We start from the raw sequence: 20461 nt of genomic DNA on the forward strand, positions 1-20461 counted from the left end.
GGCAGCTTGAAGAAAGTTTACAGAACACTTACAACTCTTAGGATGGCTGTTATTGTCTATTGTGATGTTGTTTAAATAGGCGGAGTCCACAATATCCTTCCACTGGATTGTCTCCACATTACACAGGGTTGGGTTATTGTTGAACCGAACACCACCAACAAGGATTTCTATATAAATAAAAGAAAACAAACCTTCAATTGTATTCTAATCAAAATATTTGTGAAGTTTTTTTTACATCTTCATTTCTAAGAAGGACAAGTGCCCTACAGAGGGTAACAGAGAGGGGGTCAGTGGGAGCTAGAGTAGATGGTGAAGGTTTCATGGAGGAATTGGGACTTAATTTGACCTGAGCTCTGAAACATGGATAGGATTTCGATGATGGAGAGGAAAGGGAGAGGTTTCCTTTTGCTATAGCAGCAGGGAACCACAAGGTAGGATTCAGTGTGTGTGTGTGTGTGTGTGTGTGTGTGTGTGTGTACATGTACAGAAATGACCATGAGTTAAAAACAAAAGTCATCAATGAATAGTATTATTTTTAAAAAGAGACAGAAAGGAAGGAAAGAGGAATTCTAGGAAAGGAAGTCAAAGGTATAGAACAGAGACAGTGAGGAGGTTGGTGAGAATAGAAGGTTCATGTTGGAGTATGGCAGAAAAATAAGACTAGAAATCCAGAAAAGGAGTCTCACTTTAAACTGACCAAGTCATTTAAACTCCCACTGCTCTTGGCCAGGGGTCAGCAAAGTCTAACAAAATTATTGTGGGCTGGATTTCGCCTGCAGGCCCTAGCATGTCCACCCCTACTCTAGGCAATAAGTTTGTAGGGATGCGGAGCCACATTAGAAGACTGACCAATGAAATCACAAGTCTTGAATGTAACATACCATATTCTACAGGTAAAGGGGAGTCAGTCAAAATTTTTGAACAATGCGAATGATTATGACAAAGTGCTGTTAGGGGAATATTGACCTGGTAGCATTGTGTAGACTGGATTAGAAGGCAGGATGGATCTAGACTAACTAAGGAGGGTTCTAGCAATAACCAAAGTTTGAGGTGATGGGGACTTGATCTAGGGTGAGTCAGTAACACGAAACAGACATTTTCAAGGAAGAACTGAAGGCAGCTGGTAATTCCTCCTATATAGAGGACTGAGAACACAGGTGATTCAGAGATAGCTCAAAGGTTTCTAGATTCTGTGGCAAACAGAATATAGCTGTGAACAGTTGGAGGCTTGTCTGGTTCACTAAAATGCTGAAGGATCGATCTGCATGGATAGAACTTGCCAGCGGCTTGATTGTTGTTGCTTTTCTGCTCCTGGGATCTGATAAATGTATTGATTTCTCTCTCCCTTGCCTCATTCCTTTCTTAAAAAACTGGCATGGCTTACCCTCAGTTTCCTTGTTATTAGCTATCTGTATTTTTATAATGGATTTTTGTCCTCAGATAAAGCTATGTTGGTTTTTACTGCATTCTGAGCAAATGTTTGTTCTAAGAAAAGGCAACATGGTGGTGGTGGCAGGAGAACAAAAGGGAATCTGTGAAACCAATTATTCTAGCCTTTACTAGGAGCCTCACTTAAGTTCTCTCTGGTGACACAAAGAGGGGCTTCCTATGGACAGGCCACATCCAGCCCAGACCTTTGTGCATGCTGCTTCTCCTGCCTAGAATACCCTCCCTCACCCTTTCTCCCCATATCCAAAACCTGCTAATTCCTCAGTGAGGGACTTTAAAAATTCCAATTGCTTCATCCTCATAGTATATCCCCAGATAGTCTCTTACCTAGTAGATTCCTCATGGGCAGTTCCCTCACTCCTGTTTTATTCACATCATAGTTGGAGAGCACAGAAAGGGCATAAAAATTTTCATACAACACATTTCCTCGAATGATCTGCAGGTTTTCCAAAGGAATTTTCTCAACTGCATTGAGAGCAATGAGCACATAGCCAGCAACCTCCTGGATGGTCTGGAGAAATAAAGAAAGAGTAGTTTTACATTTCTTTACATTATTATTTGTCATCAGAGGAGCATGAGATTTCATTCATTCATTCATTCATTCATTCATCTATGCAAGCACTCAATCATTCAACAAGCATTTATTAAATGCCCACAATACTCAGTTACAGAGTTCAGAGTTCCAAACGACAACAACCACAAAAACATTCTCTGTGCTTAAGGAGCTTATGTTCTATTTGGGGTGGTAGGAATGGGGAAGACAACATGAATGCAATAAATAGAAAATTTATCCAGGGTAAATACAAAGTTATGTTTGGTCCCATGCAGAAGGCACCAAGTAGGCTCAGCCTTGAAGGAAGCTGAGGATTCTCCCAGGTGGAAGGATGAAGGCTTTGCATTGGAAGCATGGTGATCAACTTGGCAAGGGCACGAAGGCATGGATGACACTCATGTACGTGTTATTATGTTGAACATGCATGGCATGAGAATTGTATGTAAATACATAAAAAGTATACAAAAGGTAACTATTAAAACTGATCAGGAGCAGACACACTTAATAATTTAGGATTTAGATAAATTATGACAGATTTTCCTTTCAAAAAAATCAGCCTTAAAGAAGACCTCTCTTGGTTAATTTAGAACCCCCACAAGTCACTTGGCTCTGTCATTTGACTAGACAGTTCAACACATAGAAACTGTGCCTTCTTATTTGTCTAAAATTAGATGAAAACTGGTAAACTCAAGTCCTGATCTCCTGTGCTTTCCCTGGTACTTAAATAAAAATGCCACCCATCAAACCCCCACACCCACCTCCATGAAGCCACCATGAACACTAAAATTACAATGAGAGAGAAAGTTCAACATATTCCCAGGATCCAAACCATCCCACACATGGGTGTTCTTTTTCAGTTTATTTTGAAAATGCAACGTGTAGCTAGAGTATGACTTAATAAGTATTTCCTATTGAATATGTATGTCTTGAAATCTTAATTCCTGGATCCAAAGTACATTGGAATTTAACTCTATGACAATTCTTTTATTGCTCATGTGACTTCTCATTTACCCTCTTTTGGGGGTGGGATGAAGAGGAAAATCAGCTCTGTCATACTCACCTTTAGGAAGGAAAGGTCATAATTTTTTTGGACATAGGTGATTTCCAAATTTCCAAGTACCACCTCACAGTTATTGAACATTCTCTGGAGACTCAGGAAGTGGTCCTCAAAAGTACCCAACTGGGTCAACTTGTTACTTGTTCCTTGGCAAACTGTAGAGAGAGAGGGGAAAGAAGGAAAATGATGTCACATGAAATACCAAGAGTGAGTTAGAAACGACACATACAGAATGTGTGGGCATCACATAAGTTATATAGAATTCTGGGGAAAAGACAACTACCCACAGAGATAAATGCCCTTTACTTAATAACTGTAATTAGACCACTCATTGTGGTCTTAACACCAAAGTTTCTAAAAATCTTCATTGCTTTGATAAAATTCCACCAATCTATTTTTTTTAAGTTGCATGCCTTTTATTTTATTTTTTCACAATTCATTGTTTCCTAGCATAACAAGCCTGCCTCACAGAACCCTCTCTTATAACAAAGAAAAATAGTTAAACAAAAACAGTGCACACAGCAATTATTTCTGAGAGCTTAAGCAATATCCCATACACAGTCAGTCATCTCTCTAGCAAACAGAGGGTTGCAAGGTTCTTCTTATTACTCTGTCTACATGAAATTATAAAGTTCAAGTTGAAAGACATCTTAGAAGGCACCTAATCTAACCCACTTATTTTATAGAGCCAGAGAAGCTTAATCTAGGAGGCACAATGGAGGGAGCACCTGGCCTGGAGTCAAGAAGACTTGAGTTCAAATCCTTCCTCAGATACTTCCTAGCTGTATGACCCTGGGCAAGTCACTTAACCTCTGTTTGCCTCAGTTTCCATATCTGTAAAATGGGGATAATAATAGTACCTACTTCCCAGGGTTGTGTTGAGGATCAAATGACATATTAATCATAAAATGCTTAATACAGTGTCTGGCACATAATGTTATCGTGCAGTCATTTAGTTGTATCTGACTCTTCGTGACCCCATTTGGGCTTTTCTTGGCAGAGATACTGGAGTGGTTTGTTATTTCCTTCTCTATCTCATTTTACAGATGAGGAAACTGAGGCAAACAAGGTTAAGTGACTTGCCCAGGGTCACACAGCTAGGAAGTGTCTGAGGCCAGATTTGAACTTATGTCTTCCTAATTCCCAGCCTGGTACTCTACTCACTATACCATCTGGCTGTCCCACAATAATAATTTATATAACATATGGTAAGTGCTATATAAATGTTAACTATTATTATTTAGTATGGTTTCCAACTATATTATTATAGTCATTGACTATATTACTCTTCTGTTTCTTTCATTGCTCTGCATCAGTTCAAAAAAGCCTTGCCATGTTTCTTTGAATTCCTCTAGAATTGTATTTCTATTTAGATTGACAGACAAAATGTTAAATTCTAAATGACATCTCTTTTATCCCCACACACGTATGCACATACCCCCAAACCCTTAATTCTACAAACCCAGTTCTACAAGGAGACAATTATGAATTCTCCATACTTGCCGGCACCCTCAATATTTTATTGCTAAGAGCAGCACTGATACCAATAAAACACACTGAAACAATGATCAAAGGACCCTTCTGCCAGACAATTTCTGACATATTTTATATATCAAAGAACTGGGATTAATTGAGGTTCAGGTGTAAAAAGAAATCCATTAATAACAGTTAGACAATAGTTTTGCCTATATAATGCCATGCATCTGGAAAAAGGTTGAAACATTTAGTCAGTGATCAGATGCTTGATCTGCATCTTCCCCAGATGTTTCTCAACAGCTGGTAGATAAGATTTTTTTTCCTTATCCAGAAGTTTGGCATCATGTACATACAACTCAAGAAAATATTGGCCTCTCTGCAAAGGACAATATACGAAATTAATAGAAAAAGGAGACCCGGATTTGCAGTGAGTAGAGAGAAAACCATGATAACAAAGTATTTAAAAATATTTACCCATGATTTATTCAACTTGCTCTGCTACAGCAAAGCTAGAGTAGGGAGGAGGTGTTATAAAAAAGAGAAGAAACAAAACTGTTCTTAGAATAATCTCCATGTTATTTTTTACAGAGCTAAAATTGAAATGACTTTTTTCATGAGATGGGGAGTCTGATCCTGAAACAATGCAAATTCACATTTTGAGAGAGCCTTTCTGTGCAATCTGCCTGGGAAAAAAGAAATGTTCTGAATACAAAACAATTCTTTTTTAAGTATGTATGACGTGTGCATTGCTGGTCATTGGAAGTCCCAGTACCATATAGCCAAGAATTCCATTTACCAAAGGCAGTAGGGAGGGAGAAAGAGGGGAAGGAGAAAGGGAGAAGTGATTTAGTTAGCCACTATGTATGTTTGGCAAACCAATGAATCAATTCCAATAAGAGGGATGTCCAGGAATGTAGAACAGAGGGGTCAAAAGGTTAAACTCTCCTGATTAGTCTTACCTTGGCTGAAAAACCATGGAGTTGGTGAGTTGAACCAAACTGAACCAAAAAAATATATTCTTCTTTATTTTTACTTTTTTTAAAGTGTGTATATGTGTGTATTATAACTGATAAAGAGTGAAAAATTCAATAAAGATTATAAAACATATATGAATATATACACACACATTCGTGTATGTATATTCAGTTGTGTCCAACCCTTTGTGACCCCATTTGGGATTTTCTTGCCAAAGACACTGGAGTGGTTTGCCATTTCCTTCTCCAGTGGATTAAGGCCATCCTAGGCAAACAGAAGTTAAGGGATTTTCCCAAGGTCACACAGCTAGTAAGTGTCTGAGTCCAGATTTGAACTCATGTCTTCCTGACCCAGAGCTCTATCTTCTGAGCTACTTAGATGCTTCCTCAATGACACATATACATACCTACACATATATGGACACAAACACACACACATATACATGTACACATATTATATAATATAGTCATGTGTGTATGTGCGTATGTATTTATATGCACCAAATCTTATTTGAGCCTATCAACAACCCTATGAGATAGGTAGTACAGGTATTATTCCCATTTAATTGATGAGGAAGCTGATTTTAAGTGACTTGCCCAAGGTCACACAGTAGTAAGTGTTAAGCCTGAGATTTGAACTCAGGACTTCCTAATCTCCAATCTTGCATTCTGCCCACTCAGCTGAGCTGCCTCTCACCCCCAGGGATTAAGACTTTGAGTGTATTACTTAATATGTAAAGTGTTTACTGCGGGCAAGTTTCGATTTATCCCCGGGAAGCTAGCCAAGTGTTCAACAGAGGCAGTGAAATGATCAAGGCCTATGACTGATGGCTATGACTTTAAGAGAAAAAGGAGAAAAGTTCTACTTATGATCCAGGTATTTGAAAGACATGTGTCAACAAACATAAAATAGAAAGAGTGCTTTTGGGGGGAAAGAGTGGTCATAGTAAAGGCTGTGCTTTGAACACACAAATTACCTTGAGAGTAAAGAAATACGTCCTGTGGCTTTGGAAATGAGATTCAAAATTGGTTAGATTCCTCCTCCTTCCTTTCCTCCCCTCCCCCACATCCAGTCAAAGAGCTGCTGCTTAGATTACACATGGCCCAGTCATGCAAAGCCATCAAAATTAGGCTGAAAGTCAATAAGGCAGCCTTGTAACTTCACTCCCAGTGAGCAGCTGACACATTTCTCTTCTTCTAGAAAACTAGGACATTGAGGAAACATTTCTAAATATGTTTGTATAGTCGATGTTTCTTCATTTCCCCTCTCCATGTTGACCCCTCCCTCCATGTTGAATTTCCTAAATAACACCATGTGATTCTTGCATCCTACATGATTTGACCACAAAAATGAGCCATGTGCTCAGACACCTCCGAAACAAACTGAATCATCTCCAAAAAACATCTTGCATGGACCGATCTACTCATCCTGTATAATCTTATGGGGATTCCCCACCTCCTCCCACCTAACCACCCCCCCCACACATACACACTCATGAATCTACTCATAAGTAGACTCAAAAAAACATTTACATGATGATTATCAGCAGTAGTAAGACAAAGAGGCTTTGTATGTTTACATACTTGATGATCAAACAATTCCAGAAGCCTTCTCATAATAACTTTTGGTTGAACCAATCAATTGCTGTCTTCCTGTGCTAGTGCCCAAATGGCTGGCACCCAGGGAAATGGTGAGCTTTGAATGCAGCTACAGGTTAGGAAGTAGGTCTACTGCCATATGGACAGAGACTCCTTGATTATTTCTCATGGACATCTTAAAGACTTAAAGGATTAACCTTTCTGGGCAACACTTCAAATTTGAACATTCAACATAACTCTAGATACAAATACATGCATATGTGCAATACAGGGACATCTAGATATATCACAACAATTTTAAAGATCTACAATTTTTTCTGTGCATAACTTTGTAGGTGGTCTTTGACAGCTGTTGAGGAAGAAGTATTCATCACCCTGCTGTCAGTCTTAGGATAAATTTCTCTGAATTCATCTAGACTGGTCCTTGGACAACACATCTCACTGGGTCCATATTCAAATCCCTCCCAGCTTGATAGGAACTGCCAAAGCCTACCCTTTGCTAGCACAGACTTCAAGAATTGAGCGTTACCTTCAATTTATGATGAGACATTGGCATCATAGTATTATAATTATAAATACGCAATACATATGTACTACACCTCTCTGGTTCCTCTTTCATATATTAATCACCAATTAGCATTTCTTATAACATTCTGTCACTACATATGACAAAAGAGGGAGATATTTTGCTGAGCTAATAGTGTTGGAAGAGAAAGACAAGAGAGGAAGAGAACCTGTGTGTATACAAGATAAAAGTCTCTGAAGTAGAAGAGCTACAGGAAAAATGGGAGAACTCAATATAATCCATCTGAGGGGGGAAAAATGGAAGTGATAGGGAAGAGATTTTCTTCACATCAGTCAAAGAAATCCTGGGAGGAGGTAGCACTTTGTCTGGAAAGGGTGGCTCCAAATCGAGTATTTGTAGTTCTTATTACTACAAATGTTTCTGGGAATGCATTTTATTTATTATAAATACTCATATTCCTGAAATATAAACTTTTAAAATTCAACTCAACAAATATTTCTTAAGCAGGGCACTATGCCAGGCACTGGGAGAGATGCCTTCATGGAACTAAGAGTATGGGAGGGATTCTCTTGAGCTTCCATTCTAATATAACCTAGCCATGTAACTTTAAAACTATTACCTAACATGTGTGGGCATGTACATGCATGTGAGCGTGCATATATGTATGTATTGTCTCCAAATGGCCTATCAGTTTATTTAAAAAAAAAAACCCAAACCTGAATTTATACTGTTTCTGTATTCCACATAAAACCTAAGACAGTGATAAATACACACTAGCCAATTCAATTGCGCAATTATTAAGCAGCACTACTAACAAAATACAATGCTAGGCCCTGGGAATAAAAAGAAAAAAAGAAAAAAACCATCCCTGCCTGCCATGGGGCAAAGGTAGGTAGGGAGAAATATACATTTATACAGTAAGTAAATACTATAAAATTTTAGGAGAGAGAGCTCTAGTAACTACTGAGATCACAAAAGGCTTCCTATAGGAGGCAGCATCTCAGATGAGCCTTGAAGGAAGGTAAGGAATCTAAGAGGTGGAGGTAAGGAGGGAGTGTATTTCAGGCATGGAGGATAGATGGCTTCTGAAAAGGCAGGAGAGGTTTGCTGACCTGAAGTGAATTTCTAAAAAGCACATACACACACACACACACACACACACACACACACACACTAAATGTACCTGTGGTCTCATGTGGGAAAATAATGACATGAAGAGCCAAAATCTACCTGTCCAGTCCCAGCTAACCTCTCACCCCACCAATACTGATCTGGCTTAGTAAAAAATAGCTATGAAGCGGGAAAAGATTTGGGTATAGCTGCCTGGAGCCCACCTTAGCTAATTTCAGAGAGGTTTATTGACAGCAGGTGTTGGGAGTTTTTGTACACAGCCATTCAGTAGGGCTAAACAGCCCAGGCTAAGGAGTCAGAGGGGCTGTGCACTGTCACAGAGGAGGAAGTAAAGACACTCAAGTACTGAAACATTTGAAGTGTTATTAAAAAAAAAAAAGAAATCCCAACACTTACTAGCTGTGTGACCCTGGGCAAGTCACTTAACCCCGATTGCCTCACCAAAAAGCAAAAAAAAAAAAAAAAAATCCCAGGATCCTAAAATTAGAGCTGGAAGGAAGGTCAATCCCCTTCTTTTATAAAGGCTCAGAGAGATTTCAGTCACTTCTACAACCAAGGTCACACAAGTAAGTCACAGAGCTAGGATTCGAACCAAGGTCCTCCTCCTCCAAATCCAGTGTTCCTGCCACTTTTCCACTGGTAATAAGGTACCACCTTCCTCCCCTCTGTTGCCCCCGACTGCTATATCCTGTGAAATTGCCTGGTTTCTTTTTCTTCTAGGTCATCATCTCTGATATTGTCTTAGTTATTCCTCTAAACCGGGAATGCTGAATCTGGGTTTTTTGTTTGTTTTGTTTTGTTTTTATCATAGATCCCTTTTGCTGTCTGATGGAGCCTGTGGATCTCTTTTTGGAATAGTGTTCTGAAGTAATTGAAGGAAATGTTAATTTCAGTTGACTGTTGGCAAAAAGATTTTTGTTTCCTATCCAAGCTCTTGGACCCCTCTGAAATCTGTTCATGGGAAGGGAGTCTGTAGATGATGGGATAAGAAGCATTGCTTCGGGGGCAGCTAGGTGGCATAGTGGATAGAGCACTGGCCCTGGCATCTGGAGGACCTGAATTCAAATCCGGCCTCAGGCACGTAACACTCACTAGCTGTGTCACGCTGAGCAAGTCACTTACTCCCAATTGCCTCACCAAAAAGAAAAAAAAGCCTTGCTTCAAACCAACTGTAGCAAGTCCAAAGCTCTAGTGAGTTTTTAAGAAATCTTGTTGGCATCCAGTGCCCATCAAGCTCTATCTACATCAATGCTTTTGATTGAAAATTGACAAAATTAAGTCTCTACTTTCTTACAGGCCAATAGTCATGGATTTTGATGAGATGTGCAGTCTTTAATGAAAGAATATTTTGTGTTTGAAGAAGACTGAGAGGACAAGATGACACATGCATGTGTTTCTATTTCTCAAATTTCTCAAAATCCTTTAGAAGCATTCAATCTATCTTTATAAGAAGCATAAACAGTAACATATGTGGTCTGCCTGGTATTTTCCTCCTGGAGATATCACGAATAAGCAACTCCTCATCACTGGCCAGGGTTCTATTTTTTTTTTTTTAAACCATTCAACAGGGACTTAACGGCTGCTTATTCACATAGAGGAATATTTTTCAAATGAATAAAGCCACTTCCTCTTTCAGAGGTCTATAAGCCAGAATCACTGCTTAACCTTCACCCCCTCCTCCACCTTCCTTCTCATTACCAAATCTGTGCTTCTAACTGGTTCTGGGTCAGACTTCAGAGCCCTGTCATTTGAGTCTATTATTGGAGAACCAACAATGAGGACAAGGACCAGTACAAGAAATACATTTGAGTCTCAATATGTCTATTGTCCTCTAATGTTGGGACAACATTTTATTTCCCTCATGGGTAAGTGAGGAGATTGGGAGAGTGTTGATTTGGATCTTAGCAGATAAAGCAGTTTACTGACCACTGCCCCCACGATCCTTCCTTGCTTTCTCAATCACATAAAAATCAACGGTATCAGTAGTATGGGGTGGAATAGAATAGAAGTCTTCTTGGAATATAGAAGTCAGAAGGAACAACTTACCTACCTACTATCTTTCCTAAAATAATGGTAAGCAGTGGGTAGCAGATAGAGGGCTGGACCTGGAATCAGGATGGAGTGGGTTTAAATCCCACCGGGTACATGATCATGGTTAAGTCTCTTAATAGACACCAGGTGATTCATCAAAGCTTATTTGCTATATAAAGATGGTTTGAGAATGCCTACCTAAAATCGTAAGTCCTAGATTTAATGCTTGTACATCATATTATACAACAATACCTATTATCAGAAAAGGAATGTTACTAAGAATATGCTTTGTCGAAAGGACAAATGTCTCATCATGAGTTTGTTTTTCCCCTATCCAAAAGTGCGTTTGGCTATTGTTACCATCAGGTAGAAATTTTAAGAAAAATGATTCATCTGTTTGACAAACAAGATAGGAATTTCCTCTTGGAATAAATGTTCCTATCATATTCAGTACCCATCAGATGCAGAGTAAGGATGAATACCTAGATTAGGTGACCACCCAGGGACCTACAGCTGAACTCAATGTCCATCAATACTTTAGTATTTTTCTACCAGCCTGACATAGTATATAACACAGTATTTGGCACATAGCAAGTACTTAAGAAGTGCTTGCTGATAGAATGATTGCCTGAAGTTCCAATGATTATTCATAGGATCATAGATTTAGAGCTGAAAGGTACCTTAGAGTTCATCTGATCCAACCCCCTCACTTATAAAGAGACCAAGAGAGACTATGATTTGTCTGAGGTTGCACAGGAAGTAAGTTGCAAAACCAGGTTTTGAACCTAGATGCTCAAAACTCTAAATTGAGCACTTTTCAGCAACGAATTAACTTTTAGTTTGCAGCATTTTCTTAAAAAAAAGGTATGTGTATATATATACATACATATATACACATACTTACATACATATGTGTACATACAAATGTGCATATTATCTAGGTAGAGAATAAGGGCTGGGAACTATTCTGTCTCCATTGTTTTCACTAAAACAGTATAAAGGAGATTAGTTTATCAAATTGGAAAATGATCACCTTAGCAAAGAGATGCCTGGAAGGATAGGTCAAATAAACTTTAATTATGTAATGAAAGGAAGAGCTGTAAATACAAATTATAGATAACTACCCAGGTGAGACACTGAAGTACAGGAAGAGGAAATAAAAAAGGAAAAATTCTGGACTGTAGGTGAAGACATACTGATGATAAATGTCACTAGATTGGAAATTCAGCTTCCAGTGGAAAGGATAAGGTAGAAGAAAACTTAGAGTTCTAGGCATCCAAAAATACTGTTTTTCTTTTTCCCCTTAGAATCATATAATTGTATTCAGAAGGGACCTCAGTAGTCATCTAGCCATATTTTTGCCCAAAGTGTGAATCTCCTCCATGTTTCTGAGAAGTTGCCATTCATTTCCTTTTGAAGGCCTCCAGTGATAACACCCTATCCATAATAACAATCCATTCCATATTTGGACAGCTCTAATTGTTAGGATATGTTTCATTAATTTGCTCCCAAATCAACCTCCCTTTAATTTCCACCTCTGCTCACAACTCTACCATATGGTGCCAAGTAGAAGTCTAACATATGCTCAAATATTGAAGGCAGTGATTTGTTTCTATCTAAGCCAGTACTTCTTAACCTAAGATCCAAAGACCTCCAAGGGATCCATGGATAGATTTTAGGGGGTCCATGTTCTTGGATGGGGAAATAAACATGTATTTTCACTAACCTCTAACCAAAATTGGGCATTTCATTCAATTACGTAAAAACAGTATTCTGAAGGAGGTTCCATGGACTTCACCAGATTACCAAAGAGGAGTTTGGCATACAAAAACACCCTGCATCAAGTCCTCTCTTCTTTGACTATTTCATCACCAAACACTTCAAGTAATCCATCTAAGGCATGGTCTCATGATTTCCTCCCCATGATGCTTGTCTGTTATCACTTTCCAACTCTAATTTAGCCTTTAAACAGAGACCTAGTAAGCAGTAATGAGCCTGAAATTAAGCTGAGGGGCAGGAGGGAGTCTCAACTATAGGGTTGTGTTATAAGCCTTGAATACTAGGTTTCTGAGGAAAAGATGGGATTCAGTGGGAGGCATAAGCATTTCATTATATATGTACTTGAAATTCCTTCATTTTCATTTGGTGTAAGGTGATATCAAGACTATTCTGTGTCCAAGATATATTGTTAGTCTGAGCATTTGCATGAAATGTAAGAGATGTAATCATGAGCTATATTCCCAGTAGAGATACTAGGTGTGGCAATACAAACCAAATTCTGAGGTTTTCAGAGAAAACCTTGATGGGGGCATGAATCAAAGAGTGATTTATGAGAACTTGGGATTCTGGAATATGAATTATATCTGTTACATATATGATGGAAAGATCCATTGCCCATGAGGCATGGCCAAGAAAAAGAATGTTCCCAAAGTTCCTAGAATGCTCATTGAACAAGTTTGTTTTTCCTGAAAGATCAGTCACAGAGCAGGTGGGGTGTGCTTCAAGGGGACAAGTAGCCTGGGATTCCTCACAATATAGGGCACACTCAGTGAGGCTAGGACACTGTTTCATTATTGGATGGCATGGACCATACCTGGCACATGAGATCTTCTCCAAGACTGGGTTCCCTCACTGGATCACAAAACCTGAAGAGTATTCCTTCAAGGTCTATTGTATCTTGTTTCTAGGGGAACTGGGAATGTCCTTAAAATGTTCAGTTGCTGAAGTTTTCCATTACTAGAGAATTCAATCCAGTAAGCATAGCCTTATGAGCTCAATACTGCTCAAGAATGATTTAAAAGAAACTATCTCACTTCCCTACCCTCAAAAGAGCTTATAATCTTGTTGAGGGGATCAGATTTAGACATAATATCACAAATATAAATTACAAAGACAGCATATAGTAAACACAATCAAATTAGACGGAGAAGAAACCTGGCCTAATTATCTATTTGAGAAGACTGGTCATAGACTCAGGAAAACCTGGGTTTAAGGCCTGCCTCTGACACATAATGATTGTATGATTATGGGTGAGTCACTTCATAATAGCCAGACTTTATATAGTACTCTAAGGTCTGCAAAATGCTTTTATTTTATCTTTACTTCTCAGTACCCCAAGGCATGCCTCCTGGATCACTGCCTTGTTGTGGCGTTGGACACAACTGAATGAATGAACATCTCCAAGGCAAGTCTGCATCATTGAAGGGAGCTTCCACAGTGAGAATTCCCTACATTAGTTATATCACAGTTTTAGAGGGAGGAAGAAAAAGCAACAAATAGGGTACAGATGAGAAGTTTGATGAGTTGCCGGGAAGGGGAAGGATCAGTGATCATTGGAGTTATTGGAGGTGGCTTCACAGAGGAGCAAAGATAATCTCTATAGCAATATCCTAATATGAACGTGACATTCTCTGATTTATCACAATGATTAAAATTGGAAGAACCCTTTCATAGAATCATAGATTAAGAGCTGAAAGAGATGATAGAGGCCATCTAGTCAAATGACCTCATTTTACAGGTGAGTAACTGAGAGGCTGAAGGAGTTCCTTGAAGCACCTTCTCCCAAGGTGATACTGGTAATAAGTAGCTGAGCCAGAATTTGAATGTAAGCTCTCTGGCTCCAAGCTCTGCACTTACTGCAGCACCCTGCCTCCATTTCTAGACATTTCCCTTACATACTTTCCTCACTAATACATTTTCCATGTGTCACTGAACCTATTCTCATTTATGGTGTATAAAGAATATTTCTTTTAGTCCAGAATGTGAAAGTAAGACATCTGAACATACTTTCACTGATGTATAAAAAAAGGAGAAAGCAATAATAGTGTCTTCTCTGCCTTTCTTTTCCTCCTAAAAGGAAGAAAGGAAGAAGAGAGAGGTATTATGGTACAGTAGACAGGACACTGGACTTGGAGGCAGACATTCCTGGGTTCAAATCCCAAATCAGACATTTACTAGCTGACCTTGTGAAATAAATCAACAAACATTTATTAAGAGTTTACTTTGTACCAGGAACATGTTATGTTAGTACATGCTATGGATAGAAGTTTAAAAAAAAAGCAGTCCCTGTCACTGAAGAGCTCTGTGCCTCAGGTCCCTCATCTGTAAAATGAAAGAGCTATAAATCTATGATTTGATGACAACAACAAGGGAAGGAAAGAGGGAGGAGACAGATGCATATTATAAGAATGGATGTGATTTTGGACAGAATTGCCCCATAATTCAAGCACATAGGACTCTTATCAATTGTCTGTGTAAAGGGTAGCAGATGTCCTCCAATTTAGGGGTCCTTTGCATCAAAATCTGACTCTCTCGAAGGTCCTTCCTGCCAACAACCAATATCCCATGGGCCAGTGGGCCATGGGAAAATGAAAATTCTCGTTTTCATTTGCTTTTAGTGCTCCAAGAAAAACAACCAGATATTTTCACAGAAGTGGCAAATGGTGCTAACCCATATGCTCAGGGAATGTAAGAAGGAGACAACCATCAGGAGGGGTTATTACAGCCTGAGAGATTTGCTCTGTAGCATTTGTACCATCGTGCTCAAAGGCCTCTATTCCCAGCTTCCTCTCCTGCCCAGACTGCTGGGTGAAGTAATTCCTGAATGCCAGTCTTGCAGAGGGGGAAACAAAACCACATGAAAGCTGAGACTATGACAAGCAACTCTGGGTGAACAATCACATAACCAAAGGAAAATTTGGGGAGTATCTTCCCCAACTTAGTGCACTGGGAAGTCTCCTGGTGATAACTATAAAAGGGCAAGATTTTGAATCCATTATTTTAAGTTAAACAAGGAAATCCACGGGCCCAAAGGTAATAAAGAATTGGCTGATAGTAAGGAAAGGGATATTCAGTTATACTTTTAAATGATCTTGGAGGAGAAAGAGCTAAGATGTGAATAACAGAGTTCACTCTGCAGACATTGTCAAATTGTTTGACAAACTCATTTCTGGGATTTGCTATATCACATTGGAATTAGTTCTACATAGTAGCCATAGTCTCCAACCTTTTATTGCAGAGAACAAAGAAAGGGGGGCAGGAAAAAACAAAAATATTTTTTTCCCCTCACCCTGAACAAACTGTTAACCTGATTCCACCAATCAGAAGACTGCTTTGTTTTTCATTTCTTTCTTGCGGTTGCATTAATTCAGATCCTTGAAGGATCTGAAGACAAGTAAGGCCCTTAGTGTCTATCAGCCATAGGCATGGTTGAATAGTGGAAGGCAGAGCCAAACAAGACTGAGTCTTAATTACGTGAAGCCATCCAATTTAGAGAATTTCACAGAAACAACCAGGTGTTTTGGCATGGCAATCTCAGAACTGGAAGTGTCCAACCTATTCTGGAATAAAAAAGTATAACCTAATCCTGAATCAAAATAATTTTTATAGAATCCCTGGCAAATGATCCTCCAGTCATGTTGTTGAAGACCTTCAATAACCAGGAAATCAAAAATTCCACATTTCATGCCACCATCTTGTTGTATATCACACAAGGTCATCTTTACCTTCAGTTTCCTCATCCATACAACGAAGAGATTTTTTTTTCTAAAGAGATCTTTTTCTAAAGGCCTTTCTAGCTCCAAATCTGTGATCCTTTATTCAGAGAAGTATTCATTTATCCTACCTTTATGTGTCTTTTTTAAAAAGCCATTCCCATTTCTATACTAAAACATTCCCTCATGGAAAACAATGTTTTAAAATAATAACCAAATGATTTAATTTCTCCTTATTGGTAGGATTAGGTCCATAAAAATAAAACTGCTGGATTTAACAAAAAAGCCAGCAATAACCACATCTGGGGAATTTCAGAAAGGAAAAAAACAATTAAGAAAAAGACAGGGAATGTTCCCAAGAGGACCAGTGGAGAACATACAACTGCAGATGTTTTGTGAGAAACCTGGCTGTAAATTTTTAACCAACACCAACTCAGAGAGAGGTTTCAATTGTATAGGATCTGAAAGAACATTCTATTTGGAAATTTCATACAGAGTCATACGAGATCTTTAAAACAATCATTGCTACAAGTTACCTAGCCTCGGGATTTGGACCTCTAGGAAAAAATACTACAGTTCAAAACAAAAATATTTACATGACCAAATGATATGTACATATTATATAATAAGTAACAGGGAGATGAATAATACAATTGATGTGATAAATACTTAGCCTCTGTCATATTAAACAGACTAGAGCATCCCATAGTTTGAAGGCTGTGAAAGTTCATGAATACCGAGTGATATAGTGGCAGAGGTGTGATATACACACAGCAGTGATATGCAGTTATTTAACAACCTGAATTTGAATCCAGCCTTAGACAGCTGGGAATCATGTTTCTGCAAAATGGGGGCCTTAAACAGCACCTATAGACCAGGGCACCATTTGGACATTGTTGCAGTGTTACTGATTCATATAAATTTCTGTATCTTACTTATTAATGCAAACAATTCTGGATTTATTTGTTCTTCAAGGTCATACTAGAATTACAAATAAGCCAATTTCTTTAACTGATGGCCATCTTAGATCCAGGCAACCCTGAGTTCACTTTCAATAGAACTCGGGGGGAAGACTGCTTCTCTCTTCTCCTCTCTTCCCCTCCCTTTCCACCACTCTCATTCCATTCTTCCTTTTCCCTCCCCACAGCTCCTGTTAGGTTCCAGAGAAGGGCAGAACCCCAAGGTAAGAATTCAATAAGGCCATGGTTTTTTCTCTTCCTGTGCCTGAAATGTACCCAGCAACAGTCTCCAGTTTCACTGATTACTAACGTTATGGACAAACCTTTTGTTAAGAATGTGGCTGTATAAATAGCAATAACAACCATGACTAAGGTAACCTTAGGCTCTAGGCTAATATTAATACCCTATTGATGTGCCATCTCCCTCAAGCCACCTCTTTCTTTTTTCTTTTTCCTCCCCCTCAAAGTTCTTTCTTCCTTTCAGGTAGTTTTTGTTTTGTTTTGTTTGTTTGTTTTGGGGTGCATTTTCAGTGGTTGTCCTTGGTATTTGGATCCACCTTATAATAAGCCACTCCTTTGTTGTGCTTTTGAATGTAACGAATAACTAAAGTTAGAATTGAGTACATCAGAACCATAGTTCTAAAAGAAAGGACTGAGGCAACGTGGTCTGGGGAAAAAAGACTGATGTGTGGTCCCAAGACTGCTTCTAGTCCCTAGCTGTGCTGCTTCCTAGCTATCTGATCATGGGCAAATAGAATTCTTGGTTCCCTTCCAAGTTCATCTGAGGAGGTCTTTCCATATCTTCCCCACTGTTATTGCTTCTCCACCTTCCTGATGAAATTATATATATTTTGTATTGGATTATATGGGTACATGTTCTTTTCCCAAGAATTTAAGATCTTTGAAGTCAAGGACAACTTTGTTTTTGACTTGGTACCCCCAGTCCCTGGTACACAGTAGGAGCTTAATAAGGATAGCTTGTTGAAAAGAATTGAATTGAATTTTGATTTTTTGGACCTTAGTATTTCATCTTCAAATTGAAGGTTTCATTAGATTATCTATAAAGACCTGTCAAGCGGTCTAACTCTTATGATCTCTGCTGCTTCCTTGGGAAGACACCAGGTTTTGTCTGTGTTTATTCTAGGTCAAGGATAAATTACCTACTTTCATGTGAAGCAGCTAGGCAGTACCTTGAGTAAGAGAACTTAAATCTTGACTCATCACTGTATTGGCTCTGTGATGGTGATGGAGAGCAAGTAACTTAACCTCGAGGACTCAAGTTTTCACATTTGTAAAATGGGCAAATAACAGCATCTAATTCACAGCATCGTTGTAAGAATCAAATGTGATGACTTGTTAAGTACTTTATAAAGGCTAGCCATTCTGAATAGGCCCTGGAAAGGTTGCAAATCATTTAAAGACAAACAACAAAACTGCTTCCTCTCAAGTGTGTTTACTGAAAGAACCTCACATATAACTTGCATTTCCCCTTAGAGCCAGGGAAACTCTTGGCATCTCAGTGGAAATGAGGAGGGGGATAGGGTGTGTGGGACAAACAGGGATGTGACCCCTGAAGAAGCCCACTAGAAATTCTTCCTTGATTTTCCTGACCAGCCAACCACAGGGAAACAAAACAATTCACTTGGGGAGCTCAGAATTGGCTCATTTGTTCTCCTTCCAACTTTGCCTGCTTTGGTCTCACCACCTGCAACCTGACAGAACATGCTGAGGCACAGATAAAGTCATTACTGGTAGCCCCAGAGCTTTGCATGCTGCTGCATCATCCCTGCTGTGGAAAGATGGTTTCTAATGGTCTTTCAAGTGCAGGAGGCCTAATGCAGTGGCCATATTTCAGGGAGCCTGTAATCACAGCAGTGATGGAAGGCATTTTTTTTTTAAGTTGTATGCTTTCTCATTGGGCTTATAGCTGGATAACTGACAACTTAAAGCCTATGCATTGATCTTTCACCACATCCATCCTTACTGTGTTTGTTCTGGCTCCTTGTCAAAAGTGGGCAGCTTTCACCACTTAACAAGAAGGGGATGGGGAGCATGGAGTGGGGCCCCAAGGAGATCTTCTGGTCCACTCATTCGTGTGTTATTCAAGGCCCATTCAGAATAGACTTGTTTTGATGTGGAAAGGGAAAAAAAGAAACGTTTTCCACACAAGCATCTTTTGGTAGATCTGATTAACTTTTGTAATAACTTGTGCTTTTGCCCAAGAACCACAGATGTTGTGTGGGTGGTGACAAGGATGAGGTGGGTGGGAAGAGACGAAGAGACAGAGGAAAGGATTGGAAGGAAGCATTCCCTTGGTGGGGAAGAAAACTGCCAACACATCCTTCAGTGGAAAAATAAAATCAATTCTTAGGGTAATTTTAAAATTAAAAAACATTGGTGATGTAATTGAAAAAACTCATAGACCCATAACTGTGGAAAGGGATCTTGGCCTCATTAGCCCACTCTGTCTCATCCCTGGCTCTAAAGGAGCCCTCTAAGCAGAGGGCTTAGAGCCAGGAGAACCAAGCTAAGTGTCTAACTTGCAATGTGACCTCGGACAAGTCATTTCGTTTTTGAGTTTGAATTTCTTCTTCTGCCCTTTGTTGACTATTGAGAACACCAAATCTGAACCCAGAGGACCAGAGCCGGACAAGCCATCTGTCATTATGAGAGTATTGGATTAGATGACCTCTAGTCTCTTCTGACTCTACATTCTGTAATTCCATGATCTCCAATTGGGAAATTGGCTAAACACATAACCAAATAATAGGTTACTTACAACTATTAACTAAAGTTATACTAATACTCAAAGACACGTATCTAGAAACATAGAGATGGCAAGAATAATGGCATCTTTGGTGATAGGAAAAATGTGGATTAACACCACAAGGGATGCTTTCTCCCCTTAGGAAAAGAGAGAGTACAAGCATATTTACAAGTCCATTCACACAGTAGTCAATGTTGAAATGTTTGTGGTTAAATGGAGCTTTTGTGTGTGTGCAAATGCTTGGGGGAGATTTTGCCACAGTGCAATGCCTAATTAACCTTTTACTCACAAGCGTCCCTCAAGCTGTTCACAAAAGTGATGGCGCATCCCCTTCCCAAGAGAAGGAGATAATACAATAATTTGCCAACATAAGCCTTTCTCCATCTTAGAGTGATATAAAACAAAGAAATGATTGTGTGAAAGCTTTGGGGATTAAGATCCTCTGTG

General features: G+C 39.1%; 1 protein-coding gene across 3 annotated transcripts in view; it reads right to left on the reverse strand.

Moving 5' to 3' along the window:
* EGFR (epidermal growth factor receptor) overlaps positions 1–20461 on the reverse strand; it is a 249476-nt gene that overhangs the window by 83485 nt on the left and 145530 nt on the right. For all 3 annotated transcript variants that reach the window (XM_027837181.1, XM_027837180.1, XM_027837183.1), the window contains exons 2-4: positions 3063–3214; positions 1777–1960; positions 33–167 (exon numbers count right to left, since the gene is read on the reverse strand). In XM_027837181.1, coding sequence (XP_027692982.1) covers positions 33–167; positions 1777–1960; positions 3063–3214 — 471 coding nt within the window. The remainder of the gene's footprint in view (positions 1–32; positions 168–1776; positions 1961–3062; positions 3215–20461) is intronic.

The sequence above is a fragment of the Vombatus ursinus genome, unplaced genomic scaffold (genome assembly GCF_900497805.2).
Source record: "Vombatus ursinus unplaced genomic scaffold, bare-nosed wombat genome assembly UNPS02014820.1, whole genome shotgun sequence".
Classification (NCBI taxonomy): Eukaryota; Metazoa; Chordata; class Mammalia; order Diprotodontia; family Vombatidae; genus Vombatus; species Vombatus ursinus.